Consider the following 21,189-nt stretch of genomic DNA (forward strand, 5'->3'; position numbering starts at 1 on the left):
CAGCGCGGTACCGCGCACCTGCAGCCGGCGGTGGCTCCTGCGCACTGGCTGCTTGCTCGCGCACGCCCGCCCCACGCAGCGCCGATTGGTTGAGCGCTCCCTTGCGGAGCAGCGGTTGGTCGGCGGGTCCGTCAGTCCGGCGCGCCCCGTCCCCTCCGCTCGGTCCCCCCCCTTGGCCGGCCTGGGCCTCGTCCTCGGCGGCTGAGGCGGGCGGGGGGATCGGTCTGGGGGCGGTGCTGCGGGGGCCTCCCTGTCGGCGGGGTCTCCGTCGCCGCGAAGGCTCTTGGGCGACGCCCGGGGCAGCCGTATTCGGGACAGGTGAGACGCCGCCGGGCCCCGCGTCCCTTCCGGGGCAGGTGAGGCGCTGCCGGGCCCTTCTCGCTGGCGCGGGGCAGCCGCACTCTCCCTGCCCCGCCGCCCCCCGCCCGCTGCTGCCAACCCCGCCTCAGGCGCGTGCAGCGGGCGGAGCTCTGCGGAGCCGGGCCGGGCCGGGCGCCCACCCTCCCGGGGCTCGCCGCCTGCGGGAGGCCGCTGCTGCCCAGGGCTCCGAAGGGGCGGCGCGGGGCGCGGGCAGGTGTGCGAGCGGGGGGGCAGCGCGCCGCTACCTCGCCCCCTGCTGCGGGACCCTTCCTCGCGGGCGCCTCCCCGGTTCGGGGCTCGAGCTTCGCCGGACCCTCAGAGCCTCCGAGTGCCGTAGCCCCGCGCTCTCAGGCGGTGCCCAGGGGCCCTCGTACCGTTGCGGTGCTGGGGCGGTGTAGCCCGCAGCGGTGCTTATGCTGTCACGTCTGCTGTACGTCGCCTGTCCCGGTTCCCCCCCTCCGCTTCCATGCAGCGGGCACAGCTGGCCTACCGCATGCCTCGTACATCTCGGCCGTGGGAGCAGTCGTTGTCTTTGTGCCGTATCTGCGCAGATAGCCTACGAATTAGTTGGGTTTCCAAGGCTTGCTTACAAGCCTAGATGAGATGAGGTAGGTAGTTACTTCTGGGTGTGGGGATCCGGAGGGTACCGTGCTTTTCAAGACTGGGTAGAGGATGCGAGTGGACTTCTCAGCTGTATATTTATCTTGAAGAGGATAATGGGGGTGCAGACGTAAACCTTGTTAGCTCATCATCCAATGGACTTCAGGAATAAACTTGAAAGCTATTTTCATGTTGCATGTGTGATGTTGTTCAATACTTTTAAGGAACCTTGAATGGCTGAGATCTCTTTTCAGATCAGATAAATATTTTTTTAGTCTGGCTTCAGCAGGCTTGAAAGTGTCTAAGGTTCTGGCATGTGGTGGAGAAAACTTGTTGAAATTCTCATCTGTAGAACTGTAGCATGTCTTTTGTCTGTAGTTCTAAATGTACATAGAAATGGAACACAGTTGTGAAAAATAAAGTCTATTGGTACATCTTTCTGCATGGAAAGATATTCCTTGCTTTAAAGACTTTATAGTTGAACTAGAAATCTGTGTCCAACAAAAGCTTTTAAATTCCGGTTTGTTTTCATACTGAATGCTCATGTTGTACCTAGCAATTATCCTTTGTGTGTAAGGATTGAAAGTGTGTGTAGTAAGGACAGAATGGTGTGCACTTTTTTGTTCACTGCCTGTGTGTTTTCCATCCCGCATGCTAGCACCACTTTAGAAGAACAGATATTAGGAAACTTTTATTTTAATGAAGCTATCTTATTTGGTTTCCTGTTTATTTACCTTAGGTGTAGTAAAGCGGAGATATATAGAAATCACGTGGGTGGTAGTTATGAGCTTTGCTTTCTGTCCATGTAAACTTAATTTTCAGGTTCTTAGTGTTCTTTATAATCAAAATGTATATGTGGATATGAAAATGTATTTAAAACTGTTACTAATGAGGGCCTTGAAAAGTGGAAGATATTATTTCTATTTTTCATTGTCCTTTATCTTCCATTCAAATTTAAATACCTTTAGACAAACTTGCATAGGAAGCACAGCCTTTGTCAGACTAAGACACTACAGAACTTACTCTTTAAAAATCTGTTACTGACTACACTTGTTATATTTTCTATCTTATCTAGTGTTTTCTGCAGCTACCAATGCTGAAGTTGAACTGCGTTGTTTTGTTTTTTTCTGGTCTCTTTGGCTAAAGAGACTTTTCCTAAAGAGTAGCTAAAGGTCCTCTTTTTCAACTGCCAAAAAAAGTTTTGTTTTTAATTAAACATCATTTTTCAACAACATTTCTACATTGAAAGCTTTTATTGCACAGCATTTTGCTCCAAATTGTCATCAAAATTAGAAAGCTAGCCTATTTGGAATGGGGAAAAAAAGTTCAACAGGGAGTGTCTGATTTAAAAATTATGTATTCAGTTCATATGAAACTGTCAAAAAAAATGACACTTCTCATCGGCAGCTCATCCTGACTTAGTTACAAAATGACGGCATCATTTAGAAGTGAAAAGGAAAGTATAAAAATGGGACTAGGGGAACTACATAGCAATCTGTATAAATGGAATTTATGAAGTACCATAGATCAAAATGTAAAGAAAATATTCTGGAGTCTGTTGTACTTATTAGAGCTGAGGACAGCAAGGAAGAATTGGTACTGATTCTGTAGGAAGGAGGGAGGAAGCCTAGTAATGTGTTGGTTGATAGGTGAATTTGGGAAAGTCATTAACGTCTGTATGTTTAAAAATATATACTTTACAGGTAATAAACAAGGTGCTGTATCAGATCAGAATGGTAAAATATTTTGCAGTCTAATAAATGTTGGACAGTGTCTCCTGAGGATGCTATTTAAAAGTCTTTGAGAACAATGTTTCAAAGTTCTTCTGAAATTGCTGGCTACAGTTGAGATTTCTGGCCTGCTGGTCCTGATTTCGAAGACTGAGAGTTCCAGTGTTGAGCTAATAAAAGACAAGTGCTCTCTCAGGCTCATTCTTTTAATATTATCTTTGTTACCAATATCAAACAAAATAATGGGAAAAATAGGCTGGGGTTTATTTAATAATAGATTGAAGGACAGTATTGGGGTAGTCAGGCAACAAAGTTCTGTGAAAAAATTGTCTTGCTAACCAAGGCTTTGTTCTTGTATGCAATTGTAGGTTGACTTGACTGGGGTAACTAGGTAGCTATAAATGTTCAGGTAATCAGTCAAGCGGTCTAGTACTGCATGATACTCCAACTTTCTTAAAAAAGAAAAGTATTCTTTTAGCAAGAAATGCAATAAACGGATGGTTTACTATATGGAAGATACATTTCTACTAGCTGCTGATGGAAAAAGTACTTAATAACACATCTATAGGGCACAGTGCATAATTTCATCAGTGATCTGACAATAAATTTGTGAATGCTATGGTTAACACTTGTAAATGACTTCGTAAAATGGTGAGCAGTTATGACAGAACAGAGGGAAGTGGCCTATGCTGTAGTATGCTAGGTATTCAAATAAAGTTTGTGTTAAGGACAAATGTTTTTATATCAAAGAAGAGGAAGTGTAGGCTTCATTTAGACACAAGGGAATATATTTTGAGGAACAGTCATTCAGTGAAAGATGCAGGCAGTCAAAATAGCTAAGCAACTCAATATGAACTCTAGGTCCAATGTTAGAGGAAAAAAAGGATTAATACTGTGTCTAAATAAACAGATAAGGATGAAGTAAGCAGAAGAAGATTTCAAGCTCTAAAACGTATTGGTGAAATCGGTGCTGAATTATAATGTACAATTCTGAGATTCTTGTTTTGAAAAGGGAGGTAAAAGTTTTGAATGCCCCAAAATTCGCAGTAAAAATATTTTAGGAGTTTGTGATGAGAGCCTTTAAGAGCAAGATCCTCCAAATTGATTAAATGGAGGACAAGAAATGTCTGGAACAAAAGAGAAATGTTTGCTGCAATCGGCCTCTTCAAGGTGAGCAAAAGAGATCTGTGAGAACATCTAAGTGATCCAAAGAAGTGTTAGTACTGGGAGAATGTTAGAGAACAAGTATTAGGTAGGTACATATCTTGAAGGGTGTGTGTTGTTCTTCTATCCCAGTCCTGGAAATGGTGTTACGAAATTAGCAAAGCTACAGAATGGGGCAGTGGGGATGAAGTGAAGGATGTGATCTACTTATGACTAAACTGTAAGCTGCCTGGGAGGCCTCAGTCCGCAAGATTTGTCTGCGAAGAGAGTATAGTATCTTTATAACATTACGAATTGTGAAGGTGAACAGGCAAGATTGTTTTTTTGTCTGTTTTTGAATTATCTTTAATGCAAGAACCAGAGGACATAAAATAAGACTAAAAAAAGCCAGCTTCAAGAGCAAAGTTTTTTCACAAAAACATTAATATTCTCGCAAATTAAGCTGCAGGGCTTCTCATCAGAGGATGTTGTAGGTGCTCCAACTTGATGTAGATTTGTGAGGCAACTAGATAAATTTATAAGAGAGAAGTCTAGAGAAATCATAAAGTGAAAAAATTTTTATCTGTGACTTGAAGTCCCTGAACTGCAAACAATGATTGACAGGAAAAATATTTTGGGAAAGTAATGCTACATGTTTTCATTCTTCTGCTTTTCTGTACCTTCTACCTATGAACCCATGTGAAGTTTGGAAGCTGTGCTGCAAAGATGGTTGGTTTTTCATGTTACAGATGCTATTATGTTCAGGAAATAAACAAATGATACTGAAGACAAAAGACTTTAAATAAGAAATTAGGATGTATTTATGGAGCAAGAAGACTGGGGACTTCAGATCTATCTGTTCCCTGCTAGTAAAAACATCCTGTGTTCATTTGTAGATAAATTATTAAGGTTAATTCACAAACAACTGAATGAAACTTAAAGACCTGTCATTAAAATCTACAGATCAGTTTAAGTGATTGTAGTGATCTCTTATGGCTTAAATTCCTGTGAAAAGGGAGGTTAGGCATGTCAGTGATATGTAATACCCATGCAAACTTTAAGTGGGATATAAAACAGTATGCTTAGGTATTCACAGTCTCTAGCTTGGGCATCTCTTAGAATAAGGAATTAGTGCAGTTGTAGAATAATGCAAGTTGGGAGGGACCTCCAGAAATAATCTAGTCCAGATCCATGCTCAAAGCAGGGTCGGGTTACCGGTTGCTTTGAATTTTGTGTTTCTGTAACCTCTCCAGGTAACCTTGCTTGTTCCAGTGCATAAGCGTTTTCATTGTGAATATATTTTATCCTTATGTGTAATTGGAATTCACTTTGCTCTGACTTCTCTGTTGCCTCTTATCATTTCATCACTTGCTTTGGAGAAGTCTGGTTCCATCTCCCCAATAATTTCTCTTTAGCCAGTTAAAGCCAGCAATGAGATTAGTCCTTAACTTTGTCCTCTTAGGCTGACAGAAATAGGTTTGTTAACCTTGTCCTCTTGCATCTGAACTGTCATATTTTCTTATTTTTTGTCATTGAAAGCCTAACTTTCAGTTGACCTTTATGTCTGTCATACATATTCAGTTTCCTGAAAAATTATGCTAGGTAGTCTTCTATTGAACTTTTTCTGAAACTGCTTCAGGATGGCTTTCCAGAAAATTCACTTACTTCAATAGACTAATGATTGGTTTAGAATTACTGTAGTATCTTTATCTTATAAAATATCATCTTCAAGTGATGGAAAATGAATAGCATAAAGGCTTAGGTATTTTGTATACCAATGTTTTCAGATTTTAAATGTTGAGTAGAAAAACCTGCAACTGTTATATGAATGTAGACTTCGTTTTTGTTTTAGCAAAGCATAGCTGATCCTTTGCCAAAGAAAAGACTGCTTAGGTAGTTTAGTTAAAATATGCTACTTTCAGTGACTTTCTTTTATGACTGCATCTATTTATAAGCAGTCAGAAATAGATATGCATTAGTATCTCCTCTCTTAAGTAAGTACAAGTATTTTTAATTAAGAAAATAAACTAAGTATTAAAAATGTGTATTTTTCTCATGTTTGGATAAGAAGGCATTTTCCTGTCTTATGTAAGTTTCCCTAAAATACTTAGATACCCTCTTAAGGGTATCATGTGACATCAAAAGAATTGAGAATATGGAAGCTTTAATACTTCCTTTAGAAAGTAATACGAAATGTAAGGAATCTGGAGTATTCTACAGTTGTCTAAGACATGGTTTGGGCTTATTACTGTTTTTTAATTTCTGTCATTCTTTCATATAATTAGTGCCAAATGTTTTCTTTGTCTACATACTTTTTATCAAGTACAGTGAATATCCAGATTATTTTCAAAATGAATTTTATTGGTTTGGTTGTGTGAGACATGCTTCAGCTTGAACTAGCATTGGCCTCAAAATTAAAAGAAGGTGCAGAGGTCTCCTTTAAATGCAAGATTCTGATGATTGATTCTGATGATATTGATGCTTTTTTTTTTTTTCCCAAGATTTTCTTCTTCCTTGTTCATCCATAATGCTTTCATAGACATCTGTTTGCTGATATAAAGTGTCATGTGTATCGATAAGTGATAAATTCTTTCAGTCTGCCTGTTTTCTGTACTTTCAATAGCAAATGACCTTTGACTATTAACAATATGGTGAAGGTTGGAGAAACAGGAACAATTAATGCTCTGTAGTTAAACAGTTCAAGCACACTGGAGGCTGAGTTTGCAGAGAGTTTTTTCAGATATATAGAAATTTTACTGGGAAAGTTAGTCTTCAACGACATTCAGAGTGAAAGAAGCAGACAGAATAGGGTGTGCCCCCCAAAAACAAGCAAAGAAAACCACCTTAACTGCCAGGAGTTGAGTTTGATTGACGAAGTTGAGTTGGGATGTGAATGTATGTTACATCTATAATTTTACCTGAAATACTTAAACGGAGACTGAAAATGACAAGGTGCAAATGAGTCACTCTTGTGTGAACCAGGATCTTTTGATCTGGCAGGGAGCCCCTACTGTATGTGTATTTGCAGTATGGATGATTTTTGAGTGTATGAAGGGAACTTCTTAAGCAGAGAATAGCTTTCTTCGATACCAGCAGGAATTTAAATGCTAGAAGATAAACATTTTTGTAAATGGAGGCTCCTTAACAGTAGGAAGAGTGTAGAGACTTTAGTAGAGGCACAGTGTTACTAACACTATCTGATTTTCAATGGCTTTTGTTAATATTAGCAATGCCACATGGGCTTTAGTGGAATTTTCAGTTTCCCGTTGAAAATGGCCTATCTTTGAGATGATTTTGTTCTAATTTGATGTTTAGTTGTCTTAAAGACATTTAGATATAGAGCTTAGGGATATGGTTTAGTGGGGACTGTTAGTGTTAGGTCAGAGGTTGGACTTGATGATCTTGAGGTCTCTTCCAACCTAGAAATACTGTGATTCTGTGAAATACTACCTATTATAAAAGTTAGTATAAGGCAAAAGAGGAGAAAAGGAAAGGGTGACATGGTCTAAATGTCACTAAGGCAAGCCACCTAAACAGCTTTTTCTCAGGTTTGGTGGTGGACTTGTTCTAATGGAAGAGCTGAGCTTAATTTGCCGATATAAAGAAATATTGTATTTGGGTTTGTGTCCATTCTGCTATGTTTAGTTAAGTCTTGAGGAATCCAAAGTGAGAATGAGTAGCATTTACCAATAACTGCACCGATATCAACTCAAAAGTTGTACTGACTGACCATGTGAGAAAGAGTTACAGGTAATCTTTGGAGTATACAGTAATACTACAGGTACTATTTGGAGAATAGTTATAAAATTCTTCATATGTTGCTCTTTCCTAAGTGATGTATTATTTGTTGAATACTTTTTTTTTTTTTTTTTTTTTTTTTTAAGTTTTGGAAGTTGTCACATACTAGTCAAGGTGGAATAGGAAATTAGCAATCAAAGCAATTTACAACTGGGAGGGAGAGCCAAGAATAAAAATACCCAAGTGCGTGTTACAGGTAAGAAATGCAGAGTTTGGGAAGAACTGAGTTATATAATAAATGTCGCCATAATTCTGTTTCTGGTTATTTGTAGGAATGTCATGCTTTTAAACAAGAGATAAATCATCTCAATAGCGAGAGCCAGTCTGAACAATGGTTTGATGGAGATGTGCAGCAAAATGGGTTGAGTGGGTGCAGCGCTAACTTACTCTGCTGTAAGTATGCAACTGTGATTAAAGTAGGTATTTTCCTATTTTCATCTCTGATACCAGAGTTTATGGAAGTGTCTATCAGCTCTCTTCTGTTGAGAAAAGAACCTAGAGTCATGATAGTATTATACAGTAATACTGCAGATATGTACTTTTTCTTTGACAGCTTTATTGAGACTTACCTGAAGTATAACTCTCTCAAGTGTATATCTTGTCGTAAGTTAGCAGATGTGTTTGAAGGATAATAGCTTTTGAGAGAGGACTGACTTCTGCTAGAGATAAAACTGCAGCTCTGTTTTGATATGGATCAAGATGATATCAGATTCTTAAATTGGTATTTATTATTTATTCCTTGTGAAGTACAGCTATTGCTTTTTTAGTTACTGTTGTTAACCTGAGAAATATTTTTTACTTTGTTCCCTTCCACATTAAGCAGCAGTGCTTGCTCCATTTTTTCCTCATTTTATTTAGTAATCTTTCAGTTTCTTAGCAAATACTAAGACACTGTTTGTGGTCATATTTCATTTAACTTAAGTAATTAATAGTTAACATAGCGTTGCTATGTTTGTATGGTTATAAATGTTAATTTTGTTTTTTTCAGGTACCAAAATGCAGCCTGCATGAGCTGCTTTTGTGAGGGTGACTCCTGCAGAATATGAACTGCATGTAATCTGGATTAAGATAAAGTAATTTAACGTCACACAGCAAGTGGTTATAACACCCCAACTATGTTTTTGGAAAAGGCCACTGAAATAGCAATATAGTGTTCTTTCATTGTTCCATGAAAGTTCAGTCCTTCTTTCCAGAGTGTCAATAGGAGACTGGACTGGAGGCTGTTGTCCAATAGCTTGTTTGAACTGATACATGTATTTCAGTAAATTGTCTTCATACAATTGTCTGTTGGAATGAGGATTGCTTGCAGACCAATGAATTTTAAACCAATCTTTTGAGATGTGTGGGATAGATCTCTATGCTAGAGTTATTGTCAAAGTGTAGAGGAAACCTGAGATGACTGATGCTGATAGATGGATGCTCTTGGGAAGTATCTTGGGTGACTGAATTATCAGCCTTGAGACCTGTACCTGTAAAGTATTTGGAAACCTGCACCCATTACTTTAGATTTCCATGATATACATTTCTATATTTTATCTGCATTGCATTAGTTTTCAGTTTAGTGCAATAGTTGATACCTTAATCTTGCATTCAAATTTAATAGTATGACATAAAGTTGTTAAAGGATTTCTTTAACCAAAAGCTTGAGATATGCTTTCTTTTAACCTCATTGGGGTCCAAGGCTTGTCTCTATTGTGCCACTGTTCTCTCCTTCCCACAAACGCACACCTTCATATCTTCGTAGCTCTAGGGAGATGGCAGCTTTTTTTTTCCCCCTCCCTTATCTACTACTGCCTTGTGAGCTACTATTGCTAATACATACCTGCTACTGTACCGGAAAGACAGTTCGGAGAGGGTGGAGCTCTTATCAAGTTCATGCATATTCTCTGGATAGTGTATGTACTTATGTGGCCTGTAAATGCTATATCACGTTCAGTGAATAATAGGATTCTATCATATGGAATATAAATGTTCCACTAAAATAGTTTCCAGATAGTACTGTCTTCTGCCTGACTTCACATTAACCATTTGTGACACTTTCTCTCAATTTATTTAAATTTTTCTAAATTACAATGTAAAATAGGTTTTCAGAGTAATTGCATATAAAAGTAGAACCATTTCCGTTTTATTTTTTAAGAACATGTGGATGTCTTTCATAGATTTTCTGAGTTATGATTATATGCTAAAACAGAAGATTTAAGATATGTTGAAAACAGGCCTTTAATAAGTTAAGAATCACTGCCGCCTAGTGGAACATTGCAAACCTTGAAGTGTTCTAAAACAAATTAAATTTGGAGAGACTAAGTCTAGAGGTTTTTACGGTTGACACAGAATTAGGCATTCTAAGTAGTAGCAAATCATACTAGATTATTTTTTTTGTGGGGTGTGGTGGTGGAGGATAGTTTACATTTAAGTTCTTAATTTAAGAAATGCAACTTTTTTTTTCCATTGAGAGTAGAAGACGTGAGATACCCCTGCTGACTTCTAGTATTTGAACACAAAAACCACCTTATAATTAATAGAACATTTACAAACTGCAAAGGCTGTTCTTTTGAGGCAAATATTGCAACTAGTCCTTGCAAGTCCCTCACAGTAATATTGTGTTTATATACTGCTTCAAAATACGTTAATGATGTTAGTGTGACTGCCCCAGGTGTCTTCTAATCTTGAGACTGGTACTAAGTATGATAATTCAACTAGTTTTTCTGAGAAATTTAAACACAATTTAATGTTTGACTAGATGTTATTGCTTTAGTTGAGAGACATTATTTTAAATTTTTGAATGAAAACAAAAAGCTTGGTTTTACAGAAGCAGAAAATATGTTCCAAATGCCAGTAACTGACCATAATTGTTTCCTTCCTGCTGAGAGTGGAGGCATCTTTTTTTTTTTTGTTCTTGTTTGTGGTTGGATTTTTTTTTTTTTTTTTTTAAACAATGAAGCATTCTTTCGTCCTGAGCAAACAGATTTATTTTTCCTTAATGTGCTGTATTGATACAATGAGAGCAGATGCAGCACTTAACTCGGAGAGGAGAATCTGCAACACTGTGGTATGGGAGTGTCAAGTCAGTGAAGCTAAGGGTGAACTTAAGATACCTTGTAATTTTCCAGTAAATCTATTTTTGTACTATGACTAATTTAAAAATTCATTTTGTTAATTTATTACTTGTTCTCACTTTTCATACAGGTGTTTACTGCAGATTCTGGGTTTTGCACTGATTTTCAGTATTAAAACTTTAATTAATATGTTTCTGGATTGAATTAATGATGATGAAAACAAGGGAAGACGCTAGTGACAATCACTTAAGTCTTCTATACTGTACGTGTGCAATAACATTTCCTTGAATTCTTCATCAATTTTAAGGGATGGCTGTGGATTTTTGTTGTTGTTTTGGTTGTGTTTTTTTTTGTTGTTGTTGTGTTTTTTTTAAAGTCCAAGCTTGATGTGAAGACTTCAGGAATTGTTTATGAATTATTAGAAACCTCCACTATATTTCTTGTCTTAATTGCTTTAGGTATTCAGATGCTATCTCTACTTAGTTAAATGTCACTTGACCATGCCTTTTTTGTGTGTTTATACAGATAGCATTGATCATATAATTACATTGCTTCTTGAGGCAGCAGAATGGCAGAAATGGTGGCAGAAATAGCTAAATAGAGATAGGAGAAGAGAAAATGGAATAATGAATTTGTAAAAATAATAAACAGGCATTTGAGTGAACTCAGTTATTTGTGGGTATAATAAAATATGGGATATAATCAGGATGGAAATAGCATTCCATATTCAAACCTGCTTTTCCAGCCTCCTGCTCTTTCATGGTTTTACCAGCTAAGGATTCTGTGAGATAGTTAATATTTTTTAAATTTAATTTAGACAGTTTAGGAGCATTTATGAAGTGCATTTTAATGAGGAGATTGTACGTACAGATCTTGAATGAAGAATGTATCTTGTAGTTATTTCAAAAACCTGTAAGACCATATTTTTATTCACTTTGCAGAGTGTCAGCTCTACCTTTTTGGTGTAGTGGTCGCCACAGATTCCTTTTATTTATTTATTTATTTTTGTGTCCAGGTTGCTATGATGGTGAGTTCTTTTGGAAAGCCAGGATTTGGACTGTTGCAGGACAACTAAATTACTGGGTTAACATACAGTTAATCCACAGAACCTTAATGTTTATATGTTTTTGGTTAAAATCCTCTTTCAATCTATTGAACACTGACAGGACTGATGACCCTAAGTATGGGATGCACTTTGTTAAAACTGCTCAATTTTTGTTTTACTTGTGCTGATAGTAGAACAGCGAATGGTGTAAATCACTGCAAATGAACTTTGGAGTATTGTTTCCCTTCAAAAGATGCATCTTCATTGGATCTTGTCACAGCCCAGCACAGGATCTTATATGCTGAATTAAAAACATAATTTCCATTAGCTTTTCATTATTCACTATTAACTGTAGTAAGAAGTTTATCAGAAAAGAATGTGCTTGAAACTAGTAACTTGTTTGTGACATTTTATCTATAGGTGGTACTGTTGCATAAATAATAATGAAATATATTTGAACTTCCTGATAAAATGGATACTAAAAACATGTAGACAAGACAGTTGTCACTTAGGATGATTTTATTCATAAGATTAAGAAGTGTTAACGTTCATATATTGCCTATTTACTTTTCTTCCTTAAACTGTTAGTAGGCAATTATTTGTATCCAGGAATTTGAATATTTTATAACTTTTTGTGTTGTACAAAATCATAGAATGGATCTAGATGGCTCGGGTTGGAAGGGACCTCAAAGATCATCTAGTTCCAACCGCCCTGCCATAGGCAAGGATGCCACCCACTGGATCAGGTTTCTCAGGGCCTCATCTAACCTGGTCTTAAACACCTCCAGGGATATGGGGCATCCACATCCTCTGTGGGCAACCTGTTCCAGTGCTTCTCCAACCTCTGAGTAAAGAATTTATTCCTAGTATCTAATCTAAATCTCCCCTTTTTTTTAGTTTAAAGCCATTACTTGTTCTGTCACTATACTCCCTGACAAAGTCCCTCCACAGCTTTCCTATAGGCCCCCTTTAGGTACTGGAAGGACGCTGTGAGGTCTCCCTGGAGCCTTCTCTTCTCCAGTCTTAACAACTCCAACCCTCTCAGCCTGTCTTTGCAGGAGAGGTGCTCCAGCCCCTTGATCATCTTCTTGGTCCTCCTCTGGACCTGATGTAATACATCCATGTCCTTCTTGTGCTGCGGGTACCAGAGCTACAAAAATGGCCAAAAGCATTGTGTTGAATCATTTCAAAAGAACAAAAGCTTTTGCATATAAAGCATTGTGGCTATTAGACCACTCAGCTCTCCCAAGTCTTATGCACGTGTTTATGCATGCATTTTATGCCATGAAAGGGCTTCAGAATGGCACATAAAAGATTCCTGTTTTCTGAAGGAAATGGGTCATTTCTGCCTTTACAATAGGAAATGCAGTCTTTTTCCTTTCCACTTTGCAGACGTCATATGTGAGGGAATGAGAAGTGATATTTGAGAGTTGATATTTGGCTGGACAGGGCACTCAGGAAAGTAAAGATAGGACATACTGTTTCAAAGTATATTTCAAAAAAAGGAAAAAAAAAAAGCTACAAAAATACCTAGGTCTGGAGCATAAGCAGAACATAGTTCTAGATTAACTTAATGCTAATTCCCTTTTTATTTATCAATAGCACAAAAAGGTGGGGCTTTTTTTTTTTTTGCCTATTTCAAGCCTCTGGTCTGAAACTAGATGTGACATAAATGGTGATGTATGATTCACATCAGTGGTTGAAAGCAAGCAGAGGGGTGCAAGTGTAACCACGTTACTGTTTCATCCTGTTTTCGTAATGCAGTCCCACTTTCATCTTCCAATATGTTAACTGTAGCATATTCTCATTTGTACTCTACGCTCACAGCATCTGAATATGACTTTTGTTCATTGTTCATCACGGAAAGCAATGTTCTAACGTTGAACATCTGGAGGAATAGTTTTGCGATGAAGAAAGAGGAAAATGAGTGCAGAGATCATAAATCAGAAGTGAACATAGAGCTCTGTGTAGTATGTTGTAAAGGTGTCCATAGGTTATGGCAACTGCCAGTAAAGTGGAATAGTATATTGAAAGGATCTTGCTTTTTACCTCCAGCAAGATCAGCAGTGTTCTTCATTCCCTTATCGTGGTCAATGACAGCTAACCTTTCTGATGTTTGGCATAGGTGTTTGATTGTTTTTCTTTTTTTTAAATAAACCAAAACTGTTAACTCTTGTTGGTTCCAGCCAAGTTTATCAGTGCTCAAATGGGGCCCTACTGCTTTTTGTCTTCACTGAACAGCTGAGCGGTTAATTGGAACTTAAGAAAAAAGTAATCTTTTGGTAAAATACCAATGCATATTGTCTTAAATGCATGCTACAGCTGTCAGTTCATGATTCAGTGATATTGGGAAAACCACAATGACTTAATGAAGTTATTAAGTAGGTAGGGTTTGAAATTGGTGAAGACATTTATAGTTTGGAGCTCAGAACAGCCGTACCAAGTCTTATCAGAAGTTTGTCTAAACCAGTATTTTTTCTCGAACAAGAAAATCAGTAAGATTAATGGTCATCGATGGTTTCAGTGGTTGCTTACATAGTTATTCTCATACTTCTTGAGAACAGTGTGGTTAGTTACTTCCCCTGAATAGTCTGCTGGCATTTAGAATTTATAGCACGGTGACTTTATTGGCCAAAAGTGGTATCTGTGCTTAAGATTCCATAAGGACTGTCTCGTGTAATAAGGATGAACTTGTGGTCTTTGTAAGTAGAATACATGCATATCACTAAAAACAATGTAAAATTAGCCTTTCTGCTTTCAGAGAGCATCGCTCCTGTACCATACATGACAAAATTTGGCATATTCTGTTAAAGTAATGGTTATAGGGATTATTGTGTTTTGTTTTGATTATTTTTTTTTCAATTTAGTTGATCTTGCGCTGTCTCCACTTCTGCTTCAAAGAGAAGAAATCCATGTGTAAATGGGTTTAAGTTGGCAGCAAAGAGCGGACACCCTCTGTTGGTATGTACATTTGCATCCTGACTTGTCCATTTTGCTACTATCTCTGAATGAGATCTACTGTAGCATACATGTGAACCTTCCCTACAAACACAAAAGGGCTTTTTCATTTCATTTTAGAACTGTTCATATAATAAATCATTTTAATGATTAACTAGTCAAGAATATTTTTAAGAAGCAAAGGCTATGGAGTGAAATTATGTTATTTTAGGGACTTTCATTGCCAACCTGTTGGACCTTTTATAATTTTCAGAATTTTGAGTGTTTCTTTTTAATCTCACTGGAGTGAAATATTGCAAGTGTGGGAGAGGATCTTTTGTATTAGTTGTTCTTACTATCTGTTTGCATGTAGTCTGACAGTCCTTTGTTACAGGAGACTTAGTAGTAGCTCCACTGTTAATTTGCAGAGTAATACCATTTGTGGTAGCGGGTGTGGAAATGCTTCGTATCACCAGATGATTTCATAAGAATAAAATCCCCACCTTTTACTATATTTGCAAAGACAATTGTTCTCTATGACTTTCCTCCAGCAAAAGACAAAGGCTGTGGGAGTTGTTTTTCATACAAGATGCAAATCTTGGAGAAACCTGCACACACACACACAAAAGTAGCGTAATTTTAAAGCTTATGTTATATTTGAAATATTTGTGGAAAAATCAATTTTGTTGCTTTTTAAAATGTAAGTATCTAACCCAGTAGGCTTTCTGTGTGCTGAATTTTGAAAGCAAAAGTATGCTAGTGCTTTTGGTTTCAGATGTTACAGCGCTTCTGTCTCTTGTTTAGTAAATGTAAAAACTTGCAGTAAAACAGAGCTTGGACAGGATACAAGATCACATATGGGATTTTTCTTTTCCCCTTTCAGAGCATTTTTGAGCCCCCGCACACTGGAAAGCCTAGTCAGGAAGGCGGAGAAGGAGGAGACAAAAGTATTTTTGTGGCCATGATATAAATACTACATTTTAAAGAAATTACATCATAAAAATTGCTTTCCACCTCAGTATCTCTAAGGGCTATTAACAGAAGCAACTCCAGACGTAGAAATGCTTTGCAGTCTGCTAGTGCTCAAAATACAAGTTTATTTTATCAGGACACAAGATAAAGGAATTTTTTTCTTGATTAGTTTAACTGAAGAGATTCTGGTGTTATCTGAAACACAGTTATTGATTGATTTCACACGTGTCCATGCAATGGTGTGAGAAATTGCTGCTGTTTGTTCTGTAAGGCCTTTCAGGATGATAAGTGCAGCAAAGACCTTGCTTTTCTCAATGAAGTAAAATAAGGGGTTACTTTTATTCTCGTCTGCGCTTTTTTTTTTTTTTCCCCAGCATTTTCCTGTTTGTGTGATTGAAGTATATTAGGAAAGGATAAGGATATGAAGGGAGATGTGGTGATAGCCCTAGTTGTATATTTGAGTACCTGCAGACTGTAATTTGTATGCATTTTGCTAAAAGGGTACATATACAGGAGCCTGTGGCAGTGGTTACCATGGGGTATGCTGTGTGGAATGATTGTTTTCTCATTGTGAAGTGAATCAGTGTTTGAGCTGACTTGGTAATTCTGTGAGCAGTTCCTTTTTTTTTTTTGTGCATACTTAAACATACATGAATAATACTGCTCATAGTATGTGTGTGCATGCTGTGTATGAAACATTTGCAGCAGCTGTCTGCTAGCAGTATGTTTGAAGTATGTGTAAACTTTATGCAACACTACCAGTTCTTCATGTAGTTAAACAGGACTACAGGGTTATCTGTATTTTAATCTGTCCCTAATATTTTAATCAGTCCCTAACAGCTGATTTAGATGTTATAGTAAAATAGTCCATTTTGCTTTCACCTCGTGGTATCATACTGATTTAAACTGGGGGAAAAGTTCTTTCTTTTGATGGGACAGGTGCTGGAATTCAGCAGTCTCTTCTGCACAGTCCTGTGAGTGTTAGCTTTTAATATATATATATATATTATAATATATATATATATACACACACACACATCTTAACAAGTTTTCACTTAAGGTTCCATTAGGTGCTCAGATCTGAATGATGCAAGGCATCCATCACCTACATAACAAAACGAGGGGCAGATCCTCTGCTGAGACCTTCTCTATATAATGAGGAATGGATCATGTTGAACACTAACTTCGGGAAGGCTTCTAAACATCTACTGCTGTCCCTTTATTCAGTTAATCATCCATTTCATTGTAGTCCCAAGAATCTGTTAATGTATACCTATAAAATTGTTTACAAGGTAAAAGTAGTTTTAGATTTGAGAATGTATAAACTCTCATTCATGATGCAATGTACATAAACTTCAAATGTATCATTATGATATATCTGACAAAATTTTCAGGATAAGAGTGCAATGTGGTATTGAATTTTTTACTGAATGTCTTTGGCAAGTACTGTGCCATTGTGCTGTCACTAGGACAATAATGTAAGGGTAGCTTTAGCTTATTAAGCTAGTAACAAGTATGAATGTGTGCAAAATGCACTAAACATAGTGTCTATATTTTGACTGTGATTAAGAGTAGAATTTAAATTTGGTGCTGACTTTTACTTCATGTCATATAAATGTAAAGAATGCACGTCTTGAAACAGCATCTTCTGTTTCAGGATGAACCAGTGAATTAATTGCAAAGTTTTATTGTGATAAGAGGCCCGCTGTGAGGGAGGGGCCTGATTTATCCATTGGTGACAGTTCTCTGAGTGACATAAGAAAGCTGCCTAAGGGAATTTCTGAATTAGCCAACATTATGGTCACATTCTATGTGTTGTTTTTTTTTGCTACATAGATCTGGAAATAAAGTTGCTTGTGATTCCTTTCACTTCCCCTTACATAAAATTTTGAACAAAGGGAATGTTGTGCATGGAAGTATCTGTTTTTGTTATCAGATAAGAGATTTTTATTTAAAAGTGTTTGTGTGTAATTCTTTTGAGTACACTTTTAATCTGAATTCAAAGTCTGTAGTCACATCAGTTGCTGTCATTTTAGTTGTGCCTGTTTATATATATACCAGTTGTGTTTTTTCTGATGGAGATGCAACTTAATTAAATTAATGAACTCATACATCCACCTCTGTCTACATGGCAAGTATCCTTTAAAGCATAGTAGTTAAAATATATCAAAAAAATGAAGTTGGATTTCCTGGTATCAGGGAGATGATTCTTTGCTGAATACTCAGGACTATCATGTCCTGTAATTATTTGTGCTTTATTTGAAGATTGGTTGGTTCTTTTATTTAATAATGTTACTATTATGACCAAAAGGCTGTTAATTCAGAACTGAATATGGTTTTGTTTTAAATGTTCATTAAACACTTTGTATTTCTGCAGCAACTTAGCTGGAACAGATTGTTTATTTCAAGTAGATAGAGGTAGCTTCTTTGTGATACTGCATACTTGTTTTTTCCATCCAGTCTTTGGTTTCTGAAGGAAGCTTAAGGCGATATATGTGAAGTCATAAGCTAATTGGGAAATGTACCTGTCTGCTTAAGACAGTTTGAAAAAGCCTCATTTCAGACAATGTTGTTGCTGGATTAGCCAAGATATTTGAGATTCATCCTTCCAACTACAGACGATGATGTTGGTGTGTTCTGTTCTTTGGGACTTGACTAAGATGCTTTCAGGCACACCTGTCTGTAAATATTAGTGGAGGTCTGAGCAGCTGCAAATATAATTTCTGTATTACTCTCATACAGTACACTGTATCACCAATTATGAGAATATTTCATACATTTATAAAAAAAAAAAGTGATGAGCAGAGAATTGTGAGGAAGCATCATTTCTTCAGTCAGTTAATAGCTTCAGTTTCTCATCTAAAGGTATATTGTGGTATCCTGCAGTTTCTGGATGAATACTTACAGTCCTTTACGTTTGCTACCTGAAACAGAAAAGACAATCTATTTATATTATAAATTAAGTTTATTAATAAACTTAAGATTATATTGTTTCTAAGGAATCTTTTCATTTAGAAATAAGTGTGTTTGCTTTACAGGAATTCTGCTTTTATCATGTTGTCTTACCGGTGCTGGCTGAGCTGAAACTTCTGGCTTCCTGGGGAGAGCATGTATAAAAGGAATGACTTCATGGCCAATGTGATGGTCACCTCTGCAACTCCAGAGGTAAAATTCACTGGTGTTTTTTTTTGTTTTGTTTTGGTGTTTTTTTTTTTTTGTTTTGTTTTTTTTTTTTGCCTTCAGTCAAAATTGGAAGTGTTGTTTTGTTTCAGGTTTCAGAGAAACCATTTCCTCTGTCAGTCATTTCAGTCATGTTTCTTACGAACAGCATAGTAACAGTGACAACAAAGTAATTTGAGTGTCCCCCCTAAAAAAAAAAAAAAGTGTTCCATGTGATGCGCTGTGTACAGCTAACAGCCTGTGTTTGTAGGTCCAGGAGAGCCAACTGAAAACTGCTTGGTAATTAGCTACCCTACCGAATTTTTCTTTTTTACCCTGTAAAGCACATGTTTTAAATGTATGAAACTTGTTCTGAAACATTTCCTGTTTCTACACTTTTTAAGCTAGACACTAATACTACATATGTGTTAAAGGTTTGGGTGCACCATAGATTTATAAAGGATCATATTCATACACCTTTATATATTTTCTCTTTTCCTTTTTCAGATTTATCAAACTTGTGAAGCCCCTTTTTTAGTTTTTCATTACCAGTTTATGTTTTTGTTTTACCATCTTGAGTAAACAAAGTGAAGATAAACAGTCATCAACAAATTGTCACCTCATTGTTTGTTATCTTTTCAAGGCTGCTGAATATATAATAATCCTTGCTTACCTAGATGTACTTCTCTGCTGATTTACATATTATTAACGCTTCTACCTCTAATCAGCTACTCTGCCTCCTGTCTTGTAAATAATTATTTATCATTGCAAGGATAGTCTCTGTTGTAAGGTTGCATGGTTTCTTTAAAGGCTTTGGAATCAGGAACCATGGAAGTTCTTTTGGAAGTTCAACATGATTGTATTAACCATTTTCTTTGCCATTTCCATTTCTCTCAGTATCACCGCGTCTGTTGATACCGAGGTAGTGCTGCTCATTCTAAATGTTATCTTGACAGTTTACTAATACAGCATACATAACTGTGTTTCTACTAATTCCCCTTTATACACTACTTAGATTTACCCAGTACCAATGTCGGGCTTCCTAATCAGTAGTTCTCCAGATACTTTGGAGGAGAAAGGGAAGAAAACAAATGAAAAACAGCATCACATTTACCAGTTTCTAGTTCTTTGTTACCAAGTCAGTTTTAAGTGAGATTTACATGCCACAATTAGTCGTTCATCTTTGTTTGACAGCTGTGTTCTTCTAACAAACAAGTAACTTAAGTGAGGTAAGGACTTAAGATTTTACATGCACGTATGTGTTTAATATGTAGTTTTAAGAAATAGGGAAAAAAAAAAGATAGTATTACTATTATTAAATGAGATTGTTTCTGAAGAAAGGAATTGCTATTTTTTCATCCTTATTGTTATGGAGAACAATAATAAGGAACATGATTTGATTCTGCCTAATCTTTACCTGGCGGATTTAATTTAAACACTTCATTTGAGTATGAATCTTCAAAATCCCAATAAGATTCCTTTCATGAGACAACTCTTTTATCTAGTCTGTAATTTAAAAAATAGCTTTCTAAAATGTGGAATTTCAGAGCTAAAATTGTACGTCACCATAGTTCTTGTAGAACAAAGTTTTCTGAAATGCGTTAGAAATATTCACAAACTGTGCAAAACTAAGCTTAATAACGTAGAAGTATGCAGCTTTTTTGAAGGTTCACAGTTTTTCTTATTTCTTAATCAGATATGAGTTTCATCAATCTGCAGATGTGTACTTTTTTTTGTTGTTGTAGGGTAGTAGCAGCTCAGATTCCCTGGAAGGGCGAAGTTCAGATTATGCCAATAAAAGCTATGACGCAGTTGTATTTGATGTATTGAAAGTAACTCCTGAGGAGTTTGCTGTAAGTAGAAATATTAATTTTGCATTTGTGCTTGTATTCTATTCATGACTTGCGGAATATAAAAAAAAATAAATAAATAATCTGATTATATAAACTATAACAAAATAAACATCTCAGGACTTAATCATTTAGTGCTGAGCTGACATAGCATATTTGGTTTTCCGCTTAAAGCCATTTGATTTTTTTCCCCCAGTATTTTAGAAAACAATGTATTAGGTAATAATACATAATATTAGGTATGTGCAATTCTATTGATTTTTTTTTTTCATTGAAATCACAGGATAACAGCTGTTGAACCTAGTTCAGTGTTTCATTAACATTCTGGTTTTCAAAGTGATGTTTCATTTGTTTCAAATGAGATCCTACCTATAATATTGTATTCACAAAAAAGGTCTGCAGATGTGGCTATGTTATTCTTTTAATTTTGTCACTTTGGAAAAAATTCTGATGAGTCTGTTCTTTAACAATAAAGCAGAATACACAGATAAGAGCTGCTGTTAGGTAGAAATAATGACGTTGCCACTCAGGATGGTGAC

At 36.8% G+C, this 21,189-nt stretch overlaps 1 protein-coding gene across 5 annotated transcripts in view; it reads left to right on the forward strand.

Moving 5' to 3' along the window:
- The first annotated feature begins 249 nt into the window (after positions 1-249).
- RALGPS1 (Ral GEF with PH domain and SH3 binding motif 1) overlaps positions 250-21,189 on the forward strand; it is a 111,245-nt gene continuing 90,305 nt past the window's right edge. For 2 of the 5 annotated variants that reach the window (XR_014619007.1, XM_084298956.1), the window contains exons 1-5: positions 250-318; positions 7,904-8,024; positions 14,600-14,693; positions 18,680-18,806; positions 20,546-20,653. Coding sequence is in view for 4 of the 5 variants with exons in the window: in XM_084298956.1 (XP_084155082.1) it covers positions 18,750-18,806; positions 20,546-20,653 (165 nt within the window). In the remaining variant the exon portion in view is untranslated. Of the gene's footprint in view, positions 357-7,733; positions 7,828-7,903; positions 8,025-14,599; positions 14,694-18,679; positions 18,807-20,545; positions 20,654-21,189 lie in introns of those variants that run through there. The other 3 variants (XM_084298957.1, XM_084298958.1, XM_084298959.1) reach the window with 3 other exon arrangements.

The sequence above is a fragment of the Netta rufina genome (assembly GCF_964035555.1).
Source record: "Netta rufina genome assembly, chromosome: 20".
Classification (NCBI taxonomy): domain Eukaryota; kingdom Metazoa; phylum Chordata; class Aves; order Anseriformes; family Anatidae; genus Netta; species Netta rufina.